Below are 26,624 nucleotides of genomic sequence, written 5' to 3'. Positions count from 1 at the left end.
CGTGCCTTCTGTTTTAACTTTGGTTTGCCAGCACTTTCCATTTCCATTTTCTTTTTCCTATCTTCAATTTCGATTGTGGGGGCAGATTCTTACCCAGAGCAGGTGGCCAGCTGGCGAGAGCAGGCCCGGAAGCCGCTGGCCAATCCTAGTAAGAGGTCAGGTTCATTTTGAGGGCAGGCCGCAACAGTATCTGCCAACTGGACTGTGGCCAAAAAACAAAAGAGCCCCTGGGGGCAGTCCACTGCCACTATTTTGGACTGTCTAGCCAGCCTCTGACCAAATTATGTTGGGGGGGGAGGGGAGGGCAGTATGGGGCAAAGGGGATAGAGTGGCAGTGCCCCTCATGTTGTCAAACTCACAGGAGAAGTCCTGGTCCCAAAAATAAATAAACTTACTCGTTGATTCATCACTCGTCAGCTGTTCCCAGGCATATGCCAAGTCCAGCGTTCCCAGAAATAAACATAGAAAGGTTTATATGGTGCTTATCTGGACATCCCAAAGCACTTTACAACCAATGAACTACTTTTTGAAGTGTCTTTTTTAAATTCATTCTTGGCATGTGGACACTGCTGTCGAGCCAGCATTTATTGCCCATCCCTAATTGCCTTTACATTGAGTGACCTGCCAGGCAATTTGAGCGGGAAGGTTAAGAGTCAACCATATTGCTGTGGGTCTGAAGTTACATGTAGGCCAGACCAGGGAAGGAATGCAGATTTCCCCTTCCCTGAAGGGGAGTGGTGAACCATATGGGTTTTCATAACAATTGACAATGGTTTCTTGGTCACCGTTAGACATTTTAATTCCAGAATTTTAATTGAATTCAAACCCCATCATCTGCCACGGTGGGATTCGCACCGGGATCTCCAGAGCAGAGTGTCGGCACTGTTGTAATGCACGAAATGCAGCAGCCCCAATCTGCACACGGGGAACTCCCACAAACAGCAACGTGTTCATGACCAGACAACCTGTTTCTGCGATGTTGATTGAGGGATAAATATTGACCAGGGCACTGGGGATAACGTCCTTGTTCCTCTTTGATATGGTGACACGGGATTCTTTGCATCCAACCAAGCAGGCGGAATGGGCCTTGGTTGAATGTCTCATCCAAATGGTAGTATCTGTAACAGTGCAGCATTCCTTCAGCACTGCACTGGAGTGCCAGTTACCAATGTGTCAAGATACCATCACCTCACTGATCACATTAGTCTCTTTAAATTACTCACATCAATAAGATATAATCCTGGAGGCGCCACGAGCAAATTTAAATCCTTTAGACTGAGATCTTGCAGACCAGGAAGATCCCAGTTTGATCACTCGCCCAACTAGGCTGATCTCCTCCTCACCAGTGCTCTGAGTATCAGCAATACCTCTGGAAAGGGAAAAGTGGGATTGGCTTTGGCTCATATGTCGTTCCTGCAGTTGGATTTCCTGCCCCCCCTATCTAGATTAGTCCACACTAAAGGCATGTTGTTAGAATGAAGTACTAGTGAGTCGGCGGCCGTGTGGAACTCTCCCGGTGAGAGTCGGCAACTTTGGGAACAATGAATAAACAAGTAATAGAACACATGGCACAAATTCTACTCTGTACGAGAATATCGACGCCTGCGGTAAGATGTGGTTAATGTAAAGGACCCCACGGGCTGGATTTTCTGGGTTACTCTAATCCTGGTGCTCCCACCCCCCCCCCCCCCCCCCCCAAAAATGTTAGGGGAATCCCACCTACAAACCCAATGGCGGCCTTGCAGCTATTTAACCCCGGAAACAACATTAAGGAGAGACTTTCACCTCTTTCTCAGGAGGATGTCTGTTATTAAACCCCCCCCCCCCCCCCCCCCCCCCCCCCCCAACGAGACCCATGGGGACGACCGGATTGATCTCCCCTTGGGGCTCGTGGGGTGTGAACTCCCCCGCTGTGGGCCGGAGTCGCACATCTAGACATACATCCTGGCTCGAACCGTCTGACCCGCCTCTGTTGGCTATGGTATTTCTTCTGGAGATCCTGTTTTCTCTCCACCTTCCTGCCAATATTAGGCAACGTGCGGCTAAGGCGGGTCCTTAGTCTTCAGCCCATCAACAGTTCTGTCGGCACGACCCCCCGGTCATTGCCTGTGGTGTACTCCGATAGCTAAACCGCAACCGAGTCAATTTTGTCTGCATGGAGCCTGTGGCTTGTTTCTTTATGCCTCTTTTAAAAGTCTGCACTGCCCGCTCAGCGAGGCCGTTTGAAGAGAGGTGGTACGGGGCAGTCCGAATGTGTTTTACGTCGTTAGTCTTTATGAAGTGCGAGAATTCCTCCCTGGTAAAAGTGGTGCGCTTATCAGTAACGAGCACATCTGGGATGCCATGTACACTAACCAATTGGTTAGATTCTCACTGGTAGTCCTTGAAATGGTGCACAGTATCCGGTAAACGTCCAACCATTTTGAGTGTGCGTCGAGTAGCAGCAACATTGACCCTTGGAAAGGCCTGGTGAAATCGGAGTGTAAATGTACCCAGGGATGGCCTGGCCACTCCCAGGGGTGAAGAGATGCTGCTGATGGGAGCTTTTAATGTTTCGGACATGGGTGCACTGCTGCACCAACCTCTCAATGTCTCCATCAAGTCCCAACCACCACATTAACGTCTGGCGTGCATCTTCATTTTGGACACTCCCGTGTGTCCATTGTGCAGGTCCTGCAAGATGACTTTACTGCCTTGGCTCGAGACTAGATCATGGGCACCCCACAGGATAATGCCCTCCTCCACACTAATCTCTTGTTGCTTAGTTGCGTAAACCCGCAGCTCCTGGGGCAGTTTCCCTGTAGTTCCCTGTGTAGGATGATGTGGCGTACGTTCGCTAAGGTCAGTTCCTTTTGTGTCCACTCATGAATCTGCGAGGCTGTGACCGGCAAGACATAAAGTTCAGCGCCAACGTGACTTTGGCTGCTGTTGGTGGGGATGGGGGACATGTCGGCAATGGGAGTCAGCGAGCGTAATTCGCGCAATACTCAAACATGTACTCATATGCCGCCAATAATAGCACCCAACGCCGTATCCTGGCCGACACTATCTGTGGGATTGCCTCGTCTTCCTTGAACAGGCTGAGTAACAGTTTGTGGTCTGTTATGATCATAAACTTACTTGGGAAACTGTTTGACTGCAAAGATTATGGCCAGCCCTTCGTTTTCGATCTGAGCGTATCTAAGCTCTGCATTGGCCAAAGTCCTTGGTGTTGTCCTCCGTCCTGGCATGGATCTGATGGGACAGCACCACCCTGATGCCATGTGTGGAGACATCACACGTGATCAGGAATGGTCTGGAAGGATCGTAATGCGTTAGCAGCCTGGAGAACAATAGCTGTTTCTTCACCTTGGCAAACGCCTCTTCTTGTGGCGCCCTCCATGCCCATTCTGATGTTTTTTCAAGAGTACATGTGCCAGTACGGTTGCCAAGTTCGGGATGAATTGACCGGTCTGAGGAATGACCGTTGTTCGGTTGTATTCTCAGACGTGAGGGCCTGCTTGATAGCTCGAACCTTCTCCTCCATCAGGTGTAAGCCGTCCTTGACAAGCCGGTACCTCAGGTATGTGACGTCTTTCACGTGAAATACACACTTTCCCCTTTTTAGTTGGACGCCTGCCTGAGAGAAACGGCGGAGGGCTTCCTCGAAATTATCTAGGTTTTCCTTCCCGATGGCTCCGGTGATCAGGACATCATCCAAGTAAACGGCCACCCTTGGGAGCCCATGGAGGATGCTCTCCATAACTTGCTGAAAGATCACACAGGCGGACGATACCCCGAACAAAAGCCTGATGTATTCATACAGACCCCTGTGGGTATTGATGGTCACATATCACCTGGACCCCGCAACCAGATCCAACTGGAGGTATGCATGGCTCATGTCAGATTTGGAGGAATGATCCCAACCAACTTCACATAAAGGCCCTCCATGCTCGGCATTGGGTACCCGTCCAAACGAGAGGCCTTGTTCATCATCAATTTGTAATCACAGGTGACAGTTTTATCTGGCTTCAGCACTGGGACTACAGGCGCTGCCCACTCCTGCGAACTGCACAAGATGAATATCCCCAGGCTTTACAGCTGGCTGCGCTCGTTGTCCACTTTCACTTTCGACAACAAGGCACAGGGAACTGGGAGGGCCCCAAAATACTTTGGCTAGGTTTCCAGGTCCACGGAGATTTTGGCCACGGTTCCATTTATTTTTCCAAAACCATTCTGGAAAACGTTCAGGTAGTTCCCCCAGGATCTCGTAAAGCCGCCTGGTTTTTTTTAAAATTCGCTTTCGGGATGTGAGCATCGCTGGTTAGGCCAGCATTTTTTGCCCATCCCTAGTTGCTCTTCAGGTGATGATGAGCTGCCTCCTTGAACTGCTGCAGTCCTTGCGGTGTAGGTACACCTACTGTGCTGTTAGGGAGGGAGTTGCAGGATGTTGCCCCAGCGACAGTGAAGGAACGGCGATATATTTCCATGTCGGAGTGGTGAGTGACTTGGAGGGGAACCTCCAGGTGGTGGGTTTCCCAGGTATCTGCTGCTCTTGTCCTTCTAGATGGTAGTGGTCGTGGGTTTGGATGGTGTTGTCTAAGGAACCTTGGTGAGTTACTGCAGCGCATCTTGTGGATGGTACAGAAGGCTGCCACTGTTCAGCAGTGGTGGTTTGAATGTTTGTGGAAGGAGGAGCAATCAAGCGACCTGCTTTATCCGAATGGCGTTGAGCTCCTTGAGTGTTGTTGGAGCTGCACTTATCCAATGGAGAGTATTCCATTGCACTCCTGACTTTTGCCTTGTATATGGTGGACAAGCGTTGGGGAGTCAGGAGGTGAGTTACTCGCCACAGGATTCCTAGCCTTTGACCTGCCCTGGTAGCCACAGTACTAATGTGCCTATTCCAGTTCAGTATCTGATCAATGGTAATCCCCAGGATATTGATTGTGGGGGATTCAGCAATGGTAATACCATTGAATTCAAGGGGCGGTGGTTAGATCCTCTCTTGTTGAAGATGGTCATTACCTGGCACTTGTGTGGCGCGAATGTAACTTGCCACTTGCCAGCCCAAGCCTGGATATTGTCCAGGTCTTGGTGCATTTGAACATGGACTGCTTCATTATCTGAGGAGTTATGAATGGTGCTGAACATTGTGCAGTCATCTGCAAACATCCACACTTCTGACCTTATGATGGAAGGGAGGTCATTGATAAAGCAGCTGAAGATGGTTGGGCCTAGGACATTACCCTGTGGAGCTACTGCAGTGATGTCCTGGAGCTAAGATGATTGCTGTCCAACCATAACAACCATCATCCTTTGTGCCGGGTATGACTCCAACCAGCAGAGTTTTCCCTCTGATTCCCATTGACTCCAATTTGGCTAGGTCTCCTTGATGCCATACTCTGTCGAATGCTGCCTTAATGTCACGGGCAGTCACTCTCACCTCACCTCTGGCATTCAGCTCTTTTGTCCATGTTTGAACCAAGGCTGTAATACAGTCAGGAGCTGAGTGACCCTGGCGGAACCCAAATTGAGCATCCGTGAGCAGTTTATTGCTGAGTAAGTACCGCTTGATAGCACTGTTGATGATTCCTTCCATCACTTTGCTGATGATGGAGAGTAGACTGATGTGGTCCTGTTTCTTGTGCACAAGACACAGCTGGACAATTTTTCACATTGCCGGGTAGATGCCAATGTTGTAGCTGCACTGGAACAGCTCGGTAGGGGTGCGGTGAGTTTTGGAGCACAAGTCTTCAGTTCTATTGCCGGAATATTGTCAGGGCCCATAGCCTTTGCAGTATCCAGTGCCTTCAGCTGTTTCTTGATATCATGTGGAGTGAATCGTATTGGCTGAAGACTGGCATCTGTAATATGGGGACCTCCAGGCGAGATGGAAATGAATCATCCACTCGGATGCTGAGAGTGAATGAAGATTATTGCAAATGCTTCAGCCTTGCTTTTGCACTGATGTGCTGGGCTCCTCCATCATTGAGGATGGGGATATTTGGGGATGGGGACCTCCTCCTCCAGTGAGTTGTTTAATTGTCCAACACAATTCACAGCTGAATGTGGCAGGACTACAGAGCTTAGATCTGATGTGTTTGTTGTGGAATCGCTTAGCTCTGCCTATTACTCGCTGCTTATGCTGTTTGGCACACAAGTAGTCCTGTGTTATAGCTTCACCAGGTTGACACCTCATTTTTTGATATGCCTGATGTTTCTCCTGGCATGCTCCATGCCCTCTTCATTGAACCAGGGTTGATCCTGTGCCTTTGGTGGTAATGGTAGAGTGGGGGATGTGCCGTGCCATGAGGTTGCAGATTGTGGTTGAGTACAATTCTGCTGCTGCTGATGGCCAACGGCGCCTCATGGACGCCCAGTCTTGAGTTGCTAGATCTGTACGAAGTCTATCCCGTTTAGCACGGTGGTAGTGCCACACAATACGATGGAGGGTATCCTCAATGTGAAGGCGGGACTTTGTCTACACAAGGACTGTGCAGTGGTCACTTGTACCGATACTTTCATGGACAGACGCATCTGCAGCAGGCAGATTGGTGAGGATGAGGTCAAGTATGTTTTTCCCTCTTGTTGGTTCCCTCACCACCTGCTGCAGTCCCAGTCTAGCAGCTATGTCCTTTAGGACGCGGCCAGCTCGGCCTGTGGTGGTAATACCGAGCCAATCTTAGTGATGGACGTTGACATCCCCCACCCAGAGCATATTCTGTGCCTTTGCCACCTTCAGTGCTTCCTCCAAGTGGTGTTCAACATGGGGGAAGTACTGATTCATCTGCTGATGGTGGCCGGTACGTGGCAATCAGCAGGATGTTTCCTTGCCCATGTTTAACCTGAAGCCATGAGACTTCATGTGGGTCCAGAGTCGATGTTGAGGGCTCCCAGGGCAACACCCTCCCGATTGTATATCACTGTGCCGCCACCTCTGCTGGGTCTGTCCTGCCAGTCAGACAGGACATACCCAGGAATGGTGATAGTGATGTCTGGGAAATGTCTGTAAGGTATGATTCTATGAGTATGACTATGTCAGGCTGTTGTTTAACTAGTCTATGAGACACCTCTCCCAACTTTGGCACAAGCCCCCAGATGTTAGTGAGGAGGATTTTGCATGGTTGGCAGGGCTGGGTTTGCCATTGTTGTTTCTGGTGCCTGGTTCGATGCTGGGTGGTCTGCCCGGTTTCATTCTCTTTTTGAGTTTTCGAAGCGGTTGAATACAGCTGATTGGCTTGCTCGTCCATTGCAGAGGGCATATAAAAGTCAACCACATCACTGTGGGTCTGGAGTCACAAGTAGGCCAGACCAGGTAAGGACGGCAGATTTCATTCCCCAAAGGACATTAGTGAACCAGATGGGTTTTTTACGACGATGGTTTCATGGTCATCATTAGACTTTTCATTCCAGATATTTTATTGAGTTTGAATTCCATCACCTGCCGTGGTGGGATTTGAACCCGGGTCCCCAGATCATTATCCTGGATCTCTAGATTACTAGTCCAGCACAATACCACTATGCCACTGCCTCCCCAGTCTACTGTCAATCCAGGTGGATCTTCTGCAGCCAATCATGGCACAACAGACTGGGTCTGGGTCCTCATACCACTAGCAGTGGCAAACAAATGGATTGCTGCCCGTAAACAACTGGAGTCGTGGTGGTGCCCGCAATGGTCCTCTCGTATATGTTGGCAAACATGCCTTAGCGTCCCTTAGGTTCAGATGTTGGATCCCTGTACAGCCATTCCGGTATGTTTTCTCACCTATGATCAAGGCAGCAGTCCTTGTGTCAATTTCCTTCTAGATGGTGGCTATTAACATGGACGGTGAATTTGATAGGGGCTACTCTTGGTGCGGCTTGAGGTTTAGCTGCATATACTTGTCCTCCTTGGGTTGTGCTAGATGTGAAGCCCTGGCTCTGGGTGGGCGAGGCCCCCGGCCAGGGCAGCCCGCTTGTTGGCAATTCCGGCATTCCTGGTCCCCACAGTTCCTTCAGCCACAGGGGCAGCGCCGCTCTGAGTCATCCTCCTGGAATTGGGTGGGATGTTTCACAGGGCTGTGGAGGCCCTCGGCCAACGCGACTGGCCCCAATGCTGCTCAGGCGGTGACTGGATCCCTCAGGCTCAACTCTTTACCGGAATGAGGGCCGCCTGACGCTATTCACCTCCATGTCTAGTGAGCCCTGGAGTTCCAGAACTCCCTTCTCTGCGTTTTCATGTGACAGAGATATCTCTCTGGCCTTTTTCAGGTTCCGTTAGCAACTTGCCTTGGGCCGCCATGTTGTTTATGGGCCGCCATGTTGTTTATGCCGCATACGGGGCGGTCCCTCCGTATCTCCTGAAGGGATGGCCCATAGCCGCACGGCTCAGTCAGCTTCCGCAGGCACGTCAAGAATTGCGTGACTGACTCCCCTGGAGTTTGCTCGGCCATGTTGAACCTATACCCCTGCACCATCTCCGATGGTCTGGGGTCATAAAGGTCCACCACATGTGTTACCAGCTTGTCAAAGGTTTTTGAATCTGAGGCCGCAGGGTAGGTAAGGCAGCCTCATCCAGGAAAATCACCAGACCCCGTTTCCAGTCCTGGCCAGCTTTTATCTGTCCAGGTCAACAAACTCCGCTGTTAGGTCATCCGTCCTTCAGCAGGGGAGCTCATATTCCTCGGGTTCCATGGGGAGATCAATTGGGTTGATGCACAATCAATGGACACGAAACGTAGGTGAAGTCCGAAACAAAAGGCTTCAATTAGCAAGAAGTGAGCCCGGCAGCAGACGTACAGGAAAATGGCTGGCTGCCGGGGAACACGGGTTCTTATACCCTGTCTCGTAGGCGGAGCTACCTTCCTCTTAGCCAAGAGGGATAAGAGGCACACGATACCTGGGCCAATGGGCAGCGAGTCCTCTGCACCAATGGCAGCTCACACTCCCAGGTACCGTAATACCCCTAGTCATACTACCACATGGGTCATCCCCATGGGTCGCGTGAGGGTTATTACACTTCCTTACTTCCGATTCAGCTGCCCTGGGGAACCCACTGTATTGCACTGTTCTCATCTGGCCTGAGTCTGAAAGTCAGGCTGGAAAAGAGCGACTTAATTTGCAGGTAAGCAACCAGGAGCAGAGTGGCACTAATTACCTTCCACGGAGGTTGGTTGATGACGGGGTTTTGATGATGACCCCTGTCTGCTACTTTAGTGGAGGTGCTGACTCAGTTTAAATAAACTGCTTAATGCCAATGTTAACAAAACAGACTGCCATTCGGAAATATTAACCATTCATCATTTAAGTTACTTGTCAAACAATCTCCAGGAGCATTCAGCCCCTTGTCCATGTTTCACCATTCAATTAGATCAAAGCTAATCGCTAATTAACACCATCCGCCCACCTTGGCTCCCTAACCCTCTGTTTCATTCTGTTGCTGTGTCATTGCAAGGAGGTTCCTGCCGCGTTCCTGCTCAACTTCAAATATGTCGTCTTACACACTCGTCCAGAACTGGATGGCACTGCTTTAAAATTAAGGGGTCACCCTTTTAGGACAGAGATGGGGAGAGTGTAGCCACCTGGGGTGGCCATGCCCCGATTTCAAAATGGACATTTGCAAAGAGTACAGGGAAAAATGGACAGTGCTAGGAAAACAAGCAGGTGCAAGGTTTGCCTGTGGATTGGAACTTGCAGCTCCCAGACAGAACTGATACTACAAGCCATTAGCACAGTAATGAGCTATCTCCGGGGACAAAAGAGAAACATTTAAACAATCGGTACCAGGGCAGACTCCCCGGCGCCAGTGGAGACTAAAACAAAGACAGGCCAACGGTCACCTAGGGCCCTCCCAGTGATCGAGGAACGACCCCTTTATTGGAGAGAATCAATACAAATGATTGGGACATGGCCCAATTAATTGGGGCCAAGTTCAGGGCCCGCCCAAAAGAGCGCAAAGCCCCTTTGGGGTATAAAGAGGAGCCCCCAAAGACAGATCGCTCTCTTCTTCTTCACCTTCACCTTGGCTCTCAGCGACGAGAGGCCCGCCAAGCACCAGCCAAATAAGTCTAAGGTCAACACACGCTACGAGATAGGCGCACCTAGCTACTATTCTATACCAGTTCGAAGCCAGCAGTATCAGAACCGGACAACGGCCATTGTTCCTCTGACTGAGTGGGCCACTCGAAGCTAAGTATAGGCTTTTAGTTGTAGTTTAGTGAGTAGAGTTTGTGCATGAGTAATAATTGACTGTGTGTGTAAATAAATGTGCATTGATTTCAAACTTACTAACTGGTGTATCGAGTCATTGATCAGTATTCGGCTTTGAACCTTGTGGTGGTATCAGAAAGATACCTGGCGACTCTTGAGCAAAGGTAATTAAAACAGAGCAAATTAAGGAAAGCATAACGAGCAACAAGAGGTTGTGGTATCTCGGAATGCCACGACTCAGAAGGCGCTGGAGGAGGGGTTCATTGACTTCTGCCGTCTATGGATGTCACAGCGGTTAGCACTGCTGCCTCACAGCACCAGGGACTGTCCGTGTGGAGTTTGCACGTTCTCCCCGTGTCTGCGAGGCTTTTCTTCGGGTGCTCTGGTTTCCTCCCATGGTCCAAAGCTGTAGGCGGATTGGCCATGGTCGATTACCACTTAATGTCCGAAAGGTTCGGTGGGGTTACTGGGTTACGGGGACAGGGTGGCAGCGTGGGCCTAGGTAGGCTGCTCTCTCACAGGGTCGGTGCAGACTCAATGGGTTGAATGGCCTCCTTCTGCACTGTAATGATTCTATGAATAGTTTCTACGGTGCAGGTAGATAGATTCTTGTTGGGCAAAGGAATCAAAAGTTGTTGGGGTGCGATGAGAATGTGGAATTTGAAACACAAATAGATCCGTCATGTTCGTACTGAATGGCGGTGCAGGCTCAAGGGGCCGAATGACCTATTTCTGCTCCTATTTCATATGTTCCTTTGTGCACTCTTTTCAAGTGTGGTGTGACTTGAGTATTATATCCAGGTTCACCTCAACCTGTCTCCTACTGTTTCGGCCTCGATGATGTACAGTCCAGGGGGCCCTTCATATCAGGTTCGTTATTTGTTTTGAAAAGCACGAGAGACCTTTAAGGTTTCCGCAGAACGTCATGAGCAGAGGTCTGTCTCCAAATGACGGTATTCCAATTGTGTGAATCAAACCTCTGTCAGGCTGAAAGTGATAAGTTCATTCCCAGCCAAGTCTGAACCATTTCTACTAAACAATTTCACAGTAAGCAGGTGCCAGAAGAAATTTAGGTGAAGAAGTTTCACTTTACCGAGAAGATAAAAGGTATTGTCACTTGACCTTTCAAATTAAAGTACCTTCTGAGCAACAGACCTTATGAAAAAGGCCAATCTGACAGAGTGGATTATGGCTCTGATCTTGCAATAGCTGGCGGTAGCATTACATGGAACACATAAATTTCAGACACCTTCTTGATGGTGGTGATTTTATACCAGAAAATCTGCACTATAATGCAGAAGGAATGGTTCATTTAAAAAAAAAATTAAGTACCCAATTAATTTTTTTCCACTTAAGGGGCAATTTAGCGTGGCCATTCCACCTACCCTGCACATCTTTGGGTTGTGGGGATGAGACCCATGCAGACACGGGGAGAATGTGAAAACTCCACACGGACAGTGAGCCGGAATCGAACCCGGGCCTCTGAAGGAATGGTTCATTATTTTGTTTGTTTTACATACCCACAAAATTGATCAAACCCCAGTTATATTTGGATTATTTGCCCCCTGCTCACATTTCAGCGCTTCTCAGTCTGAAGACATAGGAGGGGTATGCCATTTAACCACATTAGCCTGTTCAATGACATTCAAAGACATCTTGATTGACCTGTGGCCTGCTTCCAAACATCTGCCGTTGCCCCATGACCCCTGATACCATTGGCCAACAAAAAAACTGTGACGTTAGGTTTAAAATTAACGATCGATCTAGCATCGGTTCCTGTTTGCGAAAGAGAATTCCAAACCTCTACCCCACCCTTCGTGCGAGGAGGCGATTGCTGATTTCATTCCGGAAAGATCTCGCACTAACTTTTTGACTATGCACCCAAAGCCCTAGACTTCCCAACCAAAGGATGTAGTTTCTCCCAGTATATCCTATCCGTTCCTCTTCATGTCTTGAAAACTCCAGTCAAATAACTCCTTCATATTCTAGCTTCCAGGGAATATAGTCCTAGTTTGTGTAACTTCTCCATGTCATTTAACCCTTGGAGCCCAGATAATCATCCAGCTAAACATCCTCTGTACTCCTTCCAAGGCTAGTGTACTCCCCCACCCACCCCTTCAGGTGTGGTGCCCATAGCTGCTCACCTTACTCCGAGTGTGCTCTAAGCAGGGCTTTGTATAGCTTGATGTAAGTTAGTATATTTAGTATTTTATTTGAAGAGGTAATTATCATTTGGAACCACAATCAATGACACAGTACTAACATTTATACGCAACGTGCTACAATACACAAAACAAACTGGAGGCAATGATGAATCGCTGTATTATTCCAGTCAGGGATAATCAAAGATTTGTCGGTATTTGATTAGCCAATATCTGGATGTTATATACGTTGGGCTGGATATGCAAAAAAGGTTAAAGTCTGCAGAGGATCAAGTATTAAAAACATGGCCAAGTAACAAATTAAGTCAGGGAAAACATTATTAACAGAGTGTCCAGATGCTTGTCGCCAGCTGATGAGACCAGTTGCACAGTAATTGCTGACCCTTCGGGTTCCACACTGTAGAAAGTGGTGTTGATTCGCAATTTTCCTTTATGAACTTTCGGTTTGCAGCAATGAGGTCTTCTGGTGGGTTTTTCAAATCACAAATGCGTCAGCTTTGATGAGAGAGGTTTTTGAACAAAAACGAGCAGTTGCCCCTGTGGACACAGGCTTGTTCCCGAAACCTGACCCTCACCAAAGCTTAATGCAGCTCCAGGGAATTTCAATATATTTGCCACAACAGAAGATCACTGTTTCCGAAACACTCTGGGTGGTATTTCCGGGTCCCAACCGCTACTGGAATCATCTGGTCCCAAAGAATGTGAATGGACTTGTGCCTGGGCCACAGAATCTCATATGGGCAGGCCCCCCATGGTGGGGCTGGACAATCCCAGCTTCAATATTCAAAATTAATCAGATGTTCAGCTAAAGCCAGAGGTGCTTGTTCTTCTTCGTCTGCGTTCATTCAAAGGCAATCAAAGATCCCCATTCCTGCAAATCCAGGAGGCTTCTGGTACTTTCTAAGTTTCACCCTTCACACCAAAACACAACAGTTAAATAAGTATATTTTCACAGGAGTTGAGCATCATTGGAAAGACCACAAAGTGTTACCTATCCCTAATTACCCTTGAGAATGCTAATGAAAGAGGTCAACTCTTGAACAACTGTGGTCCATGTGGTATAGATACACCCTGCGTGCTGTTAGGAAGAGTTTTTCATACATCAACAGTGAAGAAATGATGACATAATTCCAACAGGGGAGATGATAGCATAGTGGTAATGCCACTGGGCTAGCAACCCAGAGGCCCTGGTAAACTCTCTGGTGAACAGCGGTTCAAATCCCATCATGGCATCTGGTGGAATCGGGAATTGAAGGCTAATCTCAGTAATGGTAACCTTGAAACGTACTGTCGCAAAAACCCATCTGGTTCACTAATGTCCTTTAGGGAAGGAAATCTGTCCTAACCTGATCTGGCCGACATGTGACTCTGGACCCACAGCAATGTGGTTGACTCTTAATTGCCCTGTGAAATGGTCCACTCAGCTCAAGCGCAATTAGGGATGGGCAGCGAAGGCAGCAACACACACATACCATGAAAGAATTTTTTAAAAGTCAGGATGATTTGTGATTTGCAGGTGACAGCGTTCACATGTGCCTGCCACCCTTGGCTTATAAGGTGGTAGAGATCATGGGTTTGGAATGTGCTGCTGGAGGAAACATGGCAAGTCGCTGAAGTGCATCTTGTAGATGGTATAAAATGGAGTTTCCAATAGGATTAGCTGAGCGATATAGACCAGATCTGATCCCCCCCCCCCCCCCCCCCCCCCCCCCGGCTGGTAGAATCCCAGCCTGCCAGAACATTAATCCTTTGCTTTGCAGACCACCTTTGCTTAGCCTGCAAGCATAACCCCAACCTGACTGTTGTTTGCCATTTTCATTTTCACTCAGCAACTTACACTCATGCCAGGTGAAGCCGGGTGCAAGCTGGAAGAGCAAAAGGTAACCCCATCCCATACCAGGCCATCTGTCTTTTGTTCTTAAAGTTGCTACATTTTGTTGCACTCTCTCTCAGCTGCACTTTAAAATCTGACACATTCTCCCTCTCTCTTCAGTTCTGATGAAGAGCCAAGAGGACTCGAAATGTTAGCTCTCTTTCCAGATGCTGCCAGACCCTGAGTTTTTCCAGCCTCTTCTGTTATTGTTCCTTTACCTGACACGGTTAATAACCACCGTCGTCTTTAGCAGCACCCGCCACATGGGCCATAAATGCAGCAACTCTGATGTTCCTGCATTATCCATATTAAATGATAAATGTTTGTCTCCAATTTCAAGTAACAATGCATATGCCAAAAACAGACAATGGACAGTGGTATATTGGATCTCAGAAAGTGAAACGTACTTGCCTTTATACCACACTCTTCAAAAGTTTCAAAGTAACTTTACAGCCAGTGAAGCGGGGTCACTAGTGTAATGTAGAAACGTGGCAGCCCATTTGTGCACAGCAAGCTCCCACCAATAGCAATATGGCCAAATACTCTGTTTTTTGTGATGCTGATTGAGGCATAAAGATTCACCAGGGATAACCCCCGTGTTCTTCTTTGAAATAATGGGATCCTTTGCACCCACATAGAAATAACCTCTAGTATCTAATTATCCACAGGGGTTGGTTGGAGGAGGTAGAGTTAAGGCCAGGATGAGATCAGCCATGATTGAATGGTGGAGGAGACTCAATGAGCCAAATGGCCTAATTCTGCTCTTCTATCTCAGGAACTTATGCCGTACTCAAGACCTCAGCTGATCAACAAAATTTAGAGGAAGCTCTAGACTTGGTTATCCCAACACACGCCTGGCTGACCCTCCCATTCCCCGAAAGCTGGAGAATCCAAAACTCTGCCGCCTATGCCTTACCGTGCACCAGCTCCTATTCATCCATCGCCCACGTGCTCATTGACCTCGCTTGGCTCCTGGTCTGACAAGGCCGCCATTTGGAAATTCTCATCCTTATTTTTTCGTATCCCTCCGAGACCATGCCACTCATTATCCACGATCTCTGCTACATCCTCCAACCCGCCAATCCTCCGGCATCGCTGTGTTTCTCAAACGTCAACACCTCCCCCCCTGCAGATTTTACCACTGCACAACTGACCACGTTGATGTCAACTGTCTTGGCCCTAACCTCTGGCTATCACTCCTGTCCCACCAACAAACCTGCCCACCTCTCTATCTCTCTCTTCTCCTTAAAACCTAACTCTTTAACCATACTTCTGGTCACCTGTCTTTTTTTTAATATAAATTTGGAGTACCCAATTAATTTTTTTCAATTAAGGGGCAATTTACATAACATAGAACATACAATGCAGAAGGAGGCCATTCGGCCCATTGAGTCTGCACCGACCCTCTTAAGCCCTCACTTCCACCCTATCCCCGTAACCCAATAACCCCTCCTAACCTTTTTGGACACTAAGGGCAATTTAGCACGGCCAATCCACCTAACCTGCATGTCTTTGGACTATGGGAGGAAACCGGAGCACCCGGAGGAAACCCACGCAGACACGGGGAGAACAGGCAGACACCGCACAGACAGTGACCCAGTGGGGAATTGAACCTGGGACCCTGGCGCTGTGAAGCCACGGTGCTAGCCACTTGTGCTACCATGCTGCCCAATTTAGCGTGGCCAATCGACGTAGCCTGCACATCTTTCGGGTTGTGGGGACGAAACCTATGAAAACACGGGGAGAATGTGCAAACTCTACACGGAGGGTGACCCAGAGCTGGGATCGAAACTGGGACATCAGCGCCGTGAGGCAGCAGTGCTAACCACTGTGCCACCATGCTGCCCCTGATCACCTGTCTTAGAATCTCCTGAAGTGGCTCAGTGGAAAATTTTGCTTGATCCTCGGAATGCTTTGCTACATTAAAGGAGCTATATAAATGCAAGTAGTTGTTGTTGTACGCCTCCAGGTTAGTCAGAAATTATACCAGCCAGGTCAACATTTTTGGGTATAAAGACCGTAAGAAGTAGGAGCAGAAGTGTGCCATTCGGCCCATCGAGCCAGCTCCGCCATTCAATGAGATCATGGCTGATTTGATAAGATAATCCTCAACTCCTATTTCCCGCCTTATCCCCATAACCCTTGACTCCCTGACTGAATAAAAATCTGTCTTTCTCAGCTGTATTATTTTTTGTTGCCAGACTACAATCTGCTTATGAATCAGTCATATTGCCGAAATGATAATTTCCCGGACCTCAGCTTCGCAACTGCTGACTAAACCCATTTGTGTATTTCCAGCATTCGTCCCCAATCTGCAGTTAATTTTCTTTTTATCTGATCAGTTCCTGCTTTTCCATCCAGCTCGTGCAAATCAGCAAGGTTTTCTGTTTCCCTGATGACCCCCCCCCCCCCCCCCCGATTTCTTGCGTCTTCCGCAGCCCGTGACTGGTCCCTTGAGCTAATGCTCGAATGCGGTTTCAAATAAAGTATGACCCCCCCCCCCCCGACAATGTGCAGTGCATTTGTTGCTCTGAATCTCTATCTGAAGGATCCAGCCTAGCTGTAAAACCGCAGCATCGGAAATCATTACTGTAGATGCATGGCATCGAGTGAAGTGATGTCATTGCTGTTGGCCTGCAGTTCCTCAAACAAATCAAATTTGTCTCAAGGAAGCTGAGGGATTAATGATGCAAGACCAACGCACTTTGTATTCCTGTCTGTAAGGCTAAATGCTGTGAATCACAAATGCCATATCATCATGCTTTCGGTACACAGAATTGCGGGTGCAATAATTAATTTTAGTTGCGGCTGGTCAGCCCACTGCGCTAATCAAGACGCAGCCCATGCAGGGTACAGTCTGCATTGTATCTGCCCTCTGTAAATACTCATTACTTCACCAACCCCCATCGAGATATCGTTCTATTCCTCTTCGCCTCATGTACGTAACTGGTTTCACATTCTACCCACGCCCTGAGTAACGCTGGCTGGGATTCTCCGCTGCCCGCCGTCGGTAGCAGGGCCCCTGAAGCGGCGGAGAATCGAAAAATTGGGATCGTCGCCGGGCGCAGTTGCGAACGCGATGCGCCGACTCCCCCGTAGGCAGCGGGATTTAGGATTGCGTCGGCCCAGCAGTGGGAGGATGTAAATGAATGCAAATGGGTCTTAATGACCAGTTTGCATCGATTTAGTGGGTCCGGCACTCTATCCTCTGGCCCTCCATGATTCTCTGATCCGCTGAGCCGGGAATCATGCGGGCGTAGATTACTCTCAACAAACGTGAGTCTGACATGGCGGACCACATGGAGAGCCAAGGGGTAACTCCTTAAGGGAGTTGACCCCGAGGTCCATGCAAGGTCTACCTTCCCCCAACGAGGCACTACTTTCCCACCCTTCTACCAGAACCCCCCTCGAGACCGCCAAATTGGGAGACCCCCTGAATTGGGAGATTCCCCCCCCCCTCCCCCACCCTCAGGGACCCCCTTAACAGGTAGACCTCCCCAGTACCCTCTAACTCAAGGAACCCTCACAGAGGCACCCGAACTAAAGGGAAACTACAGGGACCCCCTGACTAAAGGAACCCCCGCTCCCTCCAGAAAAGAGACTCCTGTCTGGAAGCTGGAGAGCAATCCAGGCAGAGGCGGTCAAAATATTTACAGCTGTAACACTCACCTGGAAGCTTCACCAGTCCATTCCAGGAAGAACAGCTGTGACCTGATTCGAACCCATCATGTCCACTAGCTGCAAGCCATTCACTCATTTCTAGCAGTGAGCTGTGATTGGCAGCTTCCACAAAACAGCTGCAGCCTTGATTCATTCATCTCCCTTCATGGATGAGTGACTCTGCGGCGGCATGGCGGCGCAGTGGTTAGCACTGCTGCCTCACAGCGCTGAGGACCAGACTTTGAATGCCGGCCCTGGGTCACTGTCCATGTGGAGTTTGCACATCCTCCCCGTGTCTGCGTGGGTTTCACCCCCACAACCCAAAGATGTGCAGGTTAGGTGGATTGGCCATGCTAAATTGCCCCTTAATGGGAAAAGAAAATAATTGGATACTCTAAAATTTTTTTAAAAGAATGACTAAGTGCTGAAACCCCAATGTTTACAAACATCAACCACATCAGTAAGTGCATTGCAATCACACACACACACCCCCTCCCCCACCCCACCACCTAGCACCATTATCAACCCCAGTGAAATACCGTGGTTTATTCTTCCAAAGTTGAAGGCATAACGTCCATGCACGTTTGTGTTGTTAAGTAGCAGAAGCAGATGAAAAGTAACAGGAGAGTTCGGGGGAAATTACATAAAGCGAGTTCAGGGACTGGTTTAGCACACTGGGCTAAATCGCTGGCTTTTAAAGCAGACCAAGCAGGCCAGCAGCACGGTTCGATTCCCGTACTAGCCTCCCCGGACGGGCGCCGGAATGTGGCGACTAGGGGCTTTTCACAGTAACTTCATTGAAGCCTACTCGTGACAATAAGCCATTTTCATTTCATTTCATTTCAAGTGATTGTTTTTGAAGCTTTTAGAGAATTAGTGTGGATTTGGAGAAAAGGATTGAGGTGGTGATAGGTGCAGCCACCAGCAGTGGGGAAGAGGGAATGGGTGCGCAGGAGATCAGGGTAGAAAGACTGAGAACAAGGGCTGGGCCGTAACACTTGGAGAAATTGGGATGAGGCAAGTAAGGATTTATAAATATGGTGCAGGATTCTCCATTTGGGAGAAGGTGGGTGACAATACAACTCATTTAAATATGCTGATCTAGTTCATGGACAGTGAGGGACGGGACTCCATTGAACCTTGCGAGACATTTCGAGCATCGCTCATCTCCTGACCGACTTCTCGCAAGATTCGCAAAGTTCAATCACCTTGTCCTGACACCACATCGAGTGCGACAAGGCCGCTGAATCATGCCCCAGGCATTGCCGCCGGGACTGAATTGCGTACGGTTCATGGTCCCATTGGGGGCGCTATTCGGAAAGCGTGTCAGGACATGCAAATGGGCCAGCACTCTGCCGGTGTGAAATTAGAGCAAGTCCCGGTGGTAGCCACTAAAGAGCCTGGCAGCTGGAGCTGTTTCTAAGCACTCCGCCTACCACACACTCACTGCAGCCACCACGATGGCTCAGAGAAGAACCCCCTCTGCCCCAAGGTAGGACCCAAAGTTCCCTGTCAGTGAGCAGTGGAGGGACACCCTCTTCTCCAGGATGGGCTGTAGATTCGAGCCTGTCCTCTGGCAGTGGTGGCAGAGGCAGTCAGCACTGTCAACCTTACCAGGTTGCAGACAGCTGGTGATCCTGAAGGGTGGGGGTCACTGGTGAGGTCTCTGCCATGAGAGGGGCAGAGAATCAGGGAGGGTTCTAAAGACCACAGTGCAGATGCTCTCTGGTTGGGGTGAGCTCTGCTAATTCCCGACTTCCTCTGCAGCGGGCAGGGCGTCTCAGGACTGCCAACACCTGGGTGGGCCCCTGATTGAACTTGGCCATCATTACTTGGTCTGGCCTACATGTGACTGTCATAATATACACACAAGTATATGATGGTGCACAGACAGACACTGACTAACACACTGAATGACCAATCAACACACAGAACACAGCAGCCAATAACCAGACAGGACACGGCCACTGTAAAGCCAGAGGGCACTAGCTTTCCCGCTCTCTCGGGATGCAGCCTCTGAGACAGCCAGAGCCCGTGATCAGCAATACGAACATCTACCATGTGCCGATAGTATAGTCTGGTCAGGTTAGCCTCAGGTCTCCAGTCAACCTAACATAGTATCGACCCACAGTGCAAGTATGTTTAACAGCTCATAGTTAAATAAAATAGAGTTGTACTTCTGCAAGTGTTGGTAGCCTGTCTCTCTCACTGCTTTGGTAAACGCAGTCCTCGCAGACCCAGCATACCCAACACATCAGTGACTGCAGGCCCACAGCAATGCAGTTGGCTCTAAAATGCCCTCTCAAATGGCCAAGCAAGTCATTAAGTTCAAAGGCAATTTGGGCATCCAGCAACGTGAATGAATAAAATAAAGGTAAACATAAATTATTTGATACATTAGTTGATTATCGGTAATGGAGGCAGCTAAGAGTTGAGGAGAAACTGGTGTCAGCGGCCATACAAAGCAGCAAATATTCCACTGGAGGCATTGGTGGGTGGTTGTCACAGGTCCCATTTTGTTGAAGGGATGTTAAACTGAGGCCCACCACCAATCCGGGTAGACGTTTAAGCCGTGTGCTCAGAATCTTTGATTTATCTTTCAGGTATGTGAGAGAAGGGAAATTCAAAATGGAAGAAAGGACCCTCACAGCTTTCAACTGGCTATACACTCCTTACCAACATCGCATTGTCAGCAGAGCTGACCTGGAGTCTCCCAACAGGTAGGACAGAGCAAAGAAAGAACTTGTCCTTCCGAAGCATACTCTATTTTCTGAGGATGGACCAAATAGCGCCTCACAACCAACCGATGAATCGCTTTCAAAATGTTAAACAAGTGCAGCAGCTAATTTCGCACAAAGAAATATTCACAAATAGCAAGGGATCACCCCACTCTAGAATCATACCATACAGGCTAATCCCTTATTGATTAGAATCCTAGAATGGTACAGCATAAAAGGAGGCTATTCAGCCCATCAAGTTTGTGCTGACTCTCTGGGAGCATTATCCAATTGATCCCACTCCCTAATTCGTTTTTCCATCGCCCTGTATTTAATTTCCCTTCAAGTATTCATTCAATTCTCCTTTGAATGCTACTCTTGAATCTGCTTCGACCACCCTTTCAATCACAACAACTCGCTGCAAGTATTTTTAAAAATTGTTTCTTTCTGTCACCTCTGTTCTTCTGCCTATCATCTTAACTCTGGTTACTGACTCCTCTGCCACTAGAAACATTTTCTCTTTACGTACTCGAACAAAACCATTTGAAGACCTCTATCGAGTCTCCTGTTGAGCTTCCTTGCCCAGTTTCTCCAGCCTCTTGACATAACTAAACTCCCACATGCCTGGTGCTGTTCTAGTAAATTGTCTCTCCCTCCAAGGCATTCAAGTGTGGTGCCCAGAATTGAACACAATACCTGAGTTGAAGCCTACCCAATGGTTTAGAACATAGAACAGTACAGCACAGAACAGGCCCTCCGGCCCTCGATATTGTGCCGAGCAATGATCACCCTACTTAAACCCACGTAACCCGTATCCCAACAATACCCCCATTAACCTTACACTACGGGCAATTTAGAATGGCCAATCCACCTAACCCGCACATCTTTGGACTGTGGGGGGAAACCGGAGCACCCGGAGGAAACCCACGCACACACAGGGAGGACGTGCAGACTCCACACAGACAGTGACCCAGCCAGGAATCGAACCTGGGACCCTGGAGCTGTGAAGCATTGATGCTAACCACCATGCTACCGTGAGGCCCGTTTCTGGCATGTCTTCCTTGCTTTTGTATTGGCTTGAAATTCTCCGGTCGTTCCTGCCGGTTCGATCTTCCAGTCCCGCCAACCGTGCCCCATCCCCAACCCCCCCATAAGGGGTTCCCTGGAAGTGGAAGGTGTGAACAACGGGTAACCCCTGTGACGGTGGCAGAGCGGGGAAGTCCCGCCGCTGGTCAATGGCAGGCCTCGCTGCCGGTGCTGCGGAGTCTGCCTCCTATCTGTTAACGAACCCAGTATCGCGACAGTCATTCCTTATATGTGCTCAAGACACCTAATCAATCAATGCCCTCCACTTGTTTGTCCTTAATCTTAATAACACAATTAACATACCGTTAACGTACTGAAGGGGCTTTCACGATGTATGACCTATAATGGGCCAAATGATGGCGCTCATTCATAATCCCCTTGGGGAAATGTAAAAATAGCGGCGGGATAACACTAACCGTGTTTATATTTACCTCATCGCTTTTACTGCTTTTATCTCTCATGGCCTGTTACACTCTCCTGGAGCTCGTGGAAAGCAAGCAGTATAGAATCATAACCGTAACTAGCAATTTAACCTCCATTAGGTACAAAGCACAAAAAACTAGTATTTGTGTTTCAGAGCATCATGGCATCCCACAGCCAACTAATTATACTTGAAGTCTGTTGACTGTTACAATGTAAGGAAAAACAGCAGCCAATTTTACACAGCAAGATCCCACCAACAGCAATGACACAGAGGAGCAGGTAAACAGTTTCAGCGGTGTTGATGGAGGTGGAAGTATGAACCAGGCCACCCGGAGTTTCAGGGCAGCACGGTAGCATGGTGGCTAGCATAAATGCTTCACAGCTCCAGGGTCCCAGGTTCGATTCCCGGCTGGGTCACTGTCTGTGCGGAGTCTGCACGTCCTCCCCGTGTGTGCGTGGGTTTCCTCCGGGTGCTCCGGTTTCCTCCCACAGTGCAAAGATGTGCAGGTTAGGTGGATTGGCCATGCTAAATTGCCCGTAGTGTCCTAAAAAGTAATGTTAGGGGGGGGGGGGGGGTTGTTGGGTTACGGGTATAGGGTGGATACGTGGGTTTGAGTAGGGTGATAATTGCTCGGCACAACATCGAGGGCCGAAGGGCCTGTTCTGTGCTGTACTGTTCTATCTATCCCCTGTTCCTCTTTGAACAGTGATGTAGGATCTTTAACATCTGTTTGAGAGGTAAGACGGGGCTTTTTAAGCTCCTCTGAAAGAGGGCACTTCCTGACAGTACAGTGCCCCCTGGGCGCTGCTCTGGAGTGCCAGCCTGGATGTTGTGTGCTCAGATGTCTGGAAAAGATGCTTGAGCCCAGAGCTCTGCGTCATACAGACATTAATGCTGCCAACTGAGCCAAGACTGGGATGTTAAGGTTAATGGAAAAGTAATTAATTGCAGGCTGGGGGTGTGAAACTTTGTGATGTACATTTCCAGCATACACAAGGGCAGCGACGTGAGACCTTTATCATGTCCTGGCAGTATCTTATGTTAACTATCCGTCTTCGAGGCTGACGCCGGTCTTGATGCTGAGTGACAGCCACTGAGTTATCCTCAAATACTTGAAGACCTTGAAAACCACTAATTGCACTAGCTTTCCGTGCCAACGATAAAAGATTTAGATTCCTCGCAGGTTAAGGTGTCAGGCGGTTGAATGTAATCGGTGCCTTTTTTGTGAGGGCGGAGGGGAGACAGAGACCCACAAGCGTCTTGTTTGACTTGCGCAGTTTCTCTGGGTTTAGCATGGGATCTGCTTTCAGCAACTGGGCACCCTGCCATAAATGTCAGCTGGAAAATAGGTGGGAGGACTGTGCGGAAAGTCGGAACGCCTGCATTCTAGCTGGGATCCTGCAGTCAGCTTTTTCAGAACTGTTGACTTGAGAAGTGACAAGGACACAAAGCCCATTGGCAGCCTACAATGTCATTAATAAGCACGGAGAAACCTCTATGTTGTCAGCTCTTAGTGGAAAAATGCCTGATGGGTTTTTCGTGCTTTGATCTCTGTATTTATTTATTTTCCAATAAAACGCTTTTAATTAATTCTTGCATACTGCTCGCATTTTGACACTGTGAGCATCGTGAGCTGAAATGATATGGCCCAGAATTGCACTTTCAGTGCTGAGGTGTAACAGAGATTTCACTGGTTCTCAGTGCCTTCAAAGAATGTTAAAATGACAACCTAAGAATAAGTTAAAAGCATTTTAAAATCCAAACGTCTACTTTTAAAAGGTTTAAATCTACTCTCGTCAATTTTTTTTGTAAATAAATTGCAGAAGGATCTAATTAATTGAAAACATTTGAACTAACACCAGATGACCTCCTAGTCCATCACAAAAATATGGTTATGATAGGAACATAGGAATTAGGAGCAGATGTAGGCAATTTAGCCTTTCGACCCTACCCTGCCATTCAATCAGATCACGGCTCTTCTCTTCCTGGTCTCAAATCCACCTCCCCACCTGTTCCCCATATCCCTTTAATCCGTTTTTTCAAATCCGAAATATATCGATCTCCTTCTTGAAAACATTTAATGATTCAGATTCCACCGCACTGTGGGGCAGTAAGTTCCACAAATTCACCACCCTCTGCGAGAAGTAGTTCCTCCTCATCTCAGTTTTAAATCTACCGTCTCTCAACCTATATATGTGACCTCTCATTCTAGATTGCCGTACAAGTGGGACATTAGGTCTATGTTTGATTTATCAATCCCTTTTAGTATTTTATATACCTCGATCAGATCCCCTCTCATCCTTATAAACTCCAGCGAGTATGGCATTACCATCAGTGAGTCACCCACCATCAACACCTGGAGGTTACCATTGACCACAAACTGAACTGGACCAGGCAAATAAATACTGTGGCTACAAAAACAGGTCAGACGCTGGAAATTCTGTGGAATGTAACTCACCTGACTCTTCAAAACCTGTCCATCATCTACAAAGCTCAAGTTAGGAGTGTGGTGGAATACTCTCCACTTGCCTGGTTGAGTGCAATATCAACAACGCTCAAGAAACTCAACACCATCCAGGACAAAGCAGCCCGCTTGATTAGCATCTTAAAAAATCTCACTTCCCCCACCACTGATGCACAGTGACAGCAGTGTGTGCCTTCTGCACGATGCACTGCAGCAACCCACTGAGGTTCCTTTGTCAGCACCTTCCAAACCCAAAACTTCTACCACCTACTAGGACAAGGGCAGCAGATACCTGGGAACCTAAGTGTTAAAAAAGTGAGGTAATCATTGATTTGCAGGTGAAGTGTTCTGCTTATAGATCTTAAGAACCATTTTCTTTACAGATATCTAGCTAATGGAATATTGTTTAGGTTTGAAGGGCCCCTGGGGTGTAGATACTTTATGAGGGGTATTGGGTTTGGTCCTGGTGAAGCAAGTCAAGGGACATCCTGTAAGCAGCGACAAAAGAATGCCTTATGCTTTGGGTACATATGGGAATAGAGAGATATGGACCCCGGAAGTGTAGAAGATTTTAGTTTAGACGGGCAGCATGGTCAGCACAGGAGGCTTGGAGGGCCGAAGGGCCTGTTCCTGTGCTGTACTTTTCTTTGTTCTCTTTGTTCTTTATGATGTAGTTAATGGGAGGAGCCAACTCTGTCTGAAAAGACAATTGTCCTGAGATCTCTCACCTGAACAGAGGTGTTTCAGTTTGGTCCTGAAAGGTTCTCCCTTAAAAGTTTCTGCACAGAGAAAAGTAAGTTGAAATCTGGTTGTTAACTTTATTCATGAATGGTATTTGAAATATATTGGTATGCTTAATTGGAATATAGTGGCAGGTTTAAGTTAAGGTTTTCACTTTTACTTAGGAACTGTTGTGACTGTTAACTGTAAAGCCATTTGCTTGTTGTTAATGCGGTTAATTCTATGATCAAACTAAAGTTTGTTTTGGCATAAAAGATACCTATCTTATCACTCCTGGGGTGCAGTAAAATTTCCTCACAGTTTTACAAATTGCAAATAGTTGGGTTCTTGTCCGTGATCCTAACAAAATCGTCATTCCTTCACTGTCACTGCTTCATAATCCTGGAAATCCCTCTGTAACGGCACAGTGGGTGTACCTTCACCACAGGGACTGAAGTGGTTTAATAAGGTGGCTTACAGTAGCACAAGTGATTAGCACTGCGGCTTCACAGCACCAGGGTCCCAGGTTCGATTCCCTGCTGGGTCACTGTCTGTGCGGAGTCTGCACATTCTCCCCGTGTCTGCGTGGGTTTCCTCCGGGTGCTCCGGTTTCCTCCCATAGCCCAAGACGTGCAGGTTAGGTGGATTGGCCATGATAAATTGCCCTTAGTGACCAAAAGATTAGGAGGGGTTATTGGGTTACGGGGATAGGGTGGAAGTGAGGGCTTAAGTGGGTTGGTGCAGACCCGATGGGCCGAATGGCCTCCTTCTGCACTGTATGTTCTATGTTCTACCTCAAGGGAAATTGCGGTTGGGCAACAAATGCTGGTCTTTCCCACAGTCCATGAAATAATTAGAAAAATAACTGCAGGAAATACACTAAATGCTAAATATTGCGGATGCTGGAAATCTGCAGTACAAACAGAAAGTGCCGGATGATCTCAGCAGGTCTGGCAGCATCTGAGGAGAGAGGATGAAGAATGAATGTCTCGAGTCCAATCTGACTCTTCTTCAGAGTTGAAGACGTCATAAGGACTCTAAACGTTTTCTCTGTTTCTCTCTCCACAGATGCTGCCAGACCTGCTGAGTTTATCCGGCAATTTCTATTTTCATTGCAGGCAATGCAGACCTGCAGCCACCAAACCAACAGAACCTAACATTTATTTAGTGTCTTGAAACATACTAAAGTAGCCCAAGGTGCTTTGCTGGAGCACTGTCGGACACGAGACACTAATCCACAGAAGAAGACTGTAGGTTGGGCAACTAAACACTCCGTGACAGTGCTGGATTTTAAGCAGCCTCTCAAAGATGAAGATGGAGGGAGAGAGGAGGAGACGTTCGCAGAGGG

General features: G+C 48.2%; 1 protein-coding gene across 5 annotated transcripts in view; it reads left to right on the top strand.

Moving 5' to 3' along the window:
- The window catches only part of rap1gap2a (RAP1 GTPase activating protein 2a), a 499,188-nt gene that overhangs the window by 12,266 nt on the left and 460,298 nt on the right, over positions 1-26,624 (top strand). For 4 of the 5 annotated variants that reach the window (XM_038814438.1, XM_038814441.1, XM_038814439.1 and 1 more), the window contains exon 2: positions 20,469-20,585. The exons of the other annotated variant lie outside the window; for it this stretch is intronic. In XM_038814438.1, the coding sequence (XP_038670366.1) occupies positions 20,469-20,585 (117 nt within the window). The remainder of the gene's footprint in view (positions 1-20,468; positions 20,586-26,624) is intronic. 5 annotated transcript variants of the gene reach the window in all.

Source organism: Scyliorhinus canicula, chromosome 12 (assembly GCF_902713615.1).
Source record: "Scyliorhinus canicula chromosome 12, sScyCan1.1, whole genome shotgun sequence".
NCBI classification, from domain to species: domain Eukaryota; kingdom Metazoa; phylum Chordata; class Chondrichthyes; order Carcharhiniformes; family Scyliorhinidae; genus Scyliorhinus; species Scyliorhinus canicula.
The sequence above is the reverse complement of the archived record's forward strand: the minus strand, read 5'-3'. Positions and strand labels throughout refer to the sequence as shown.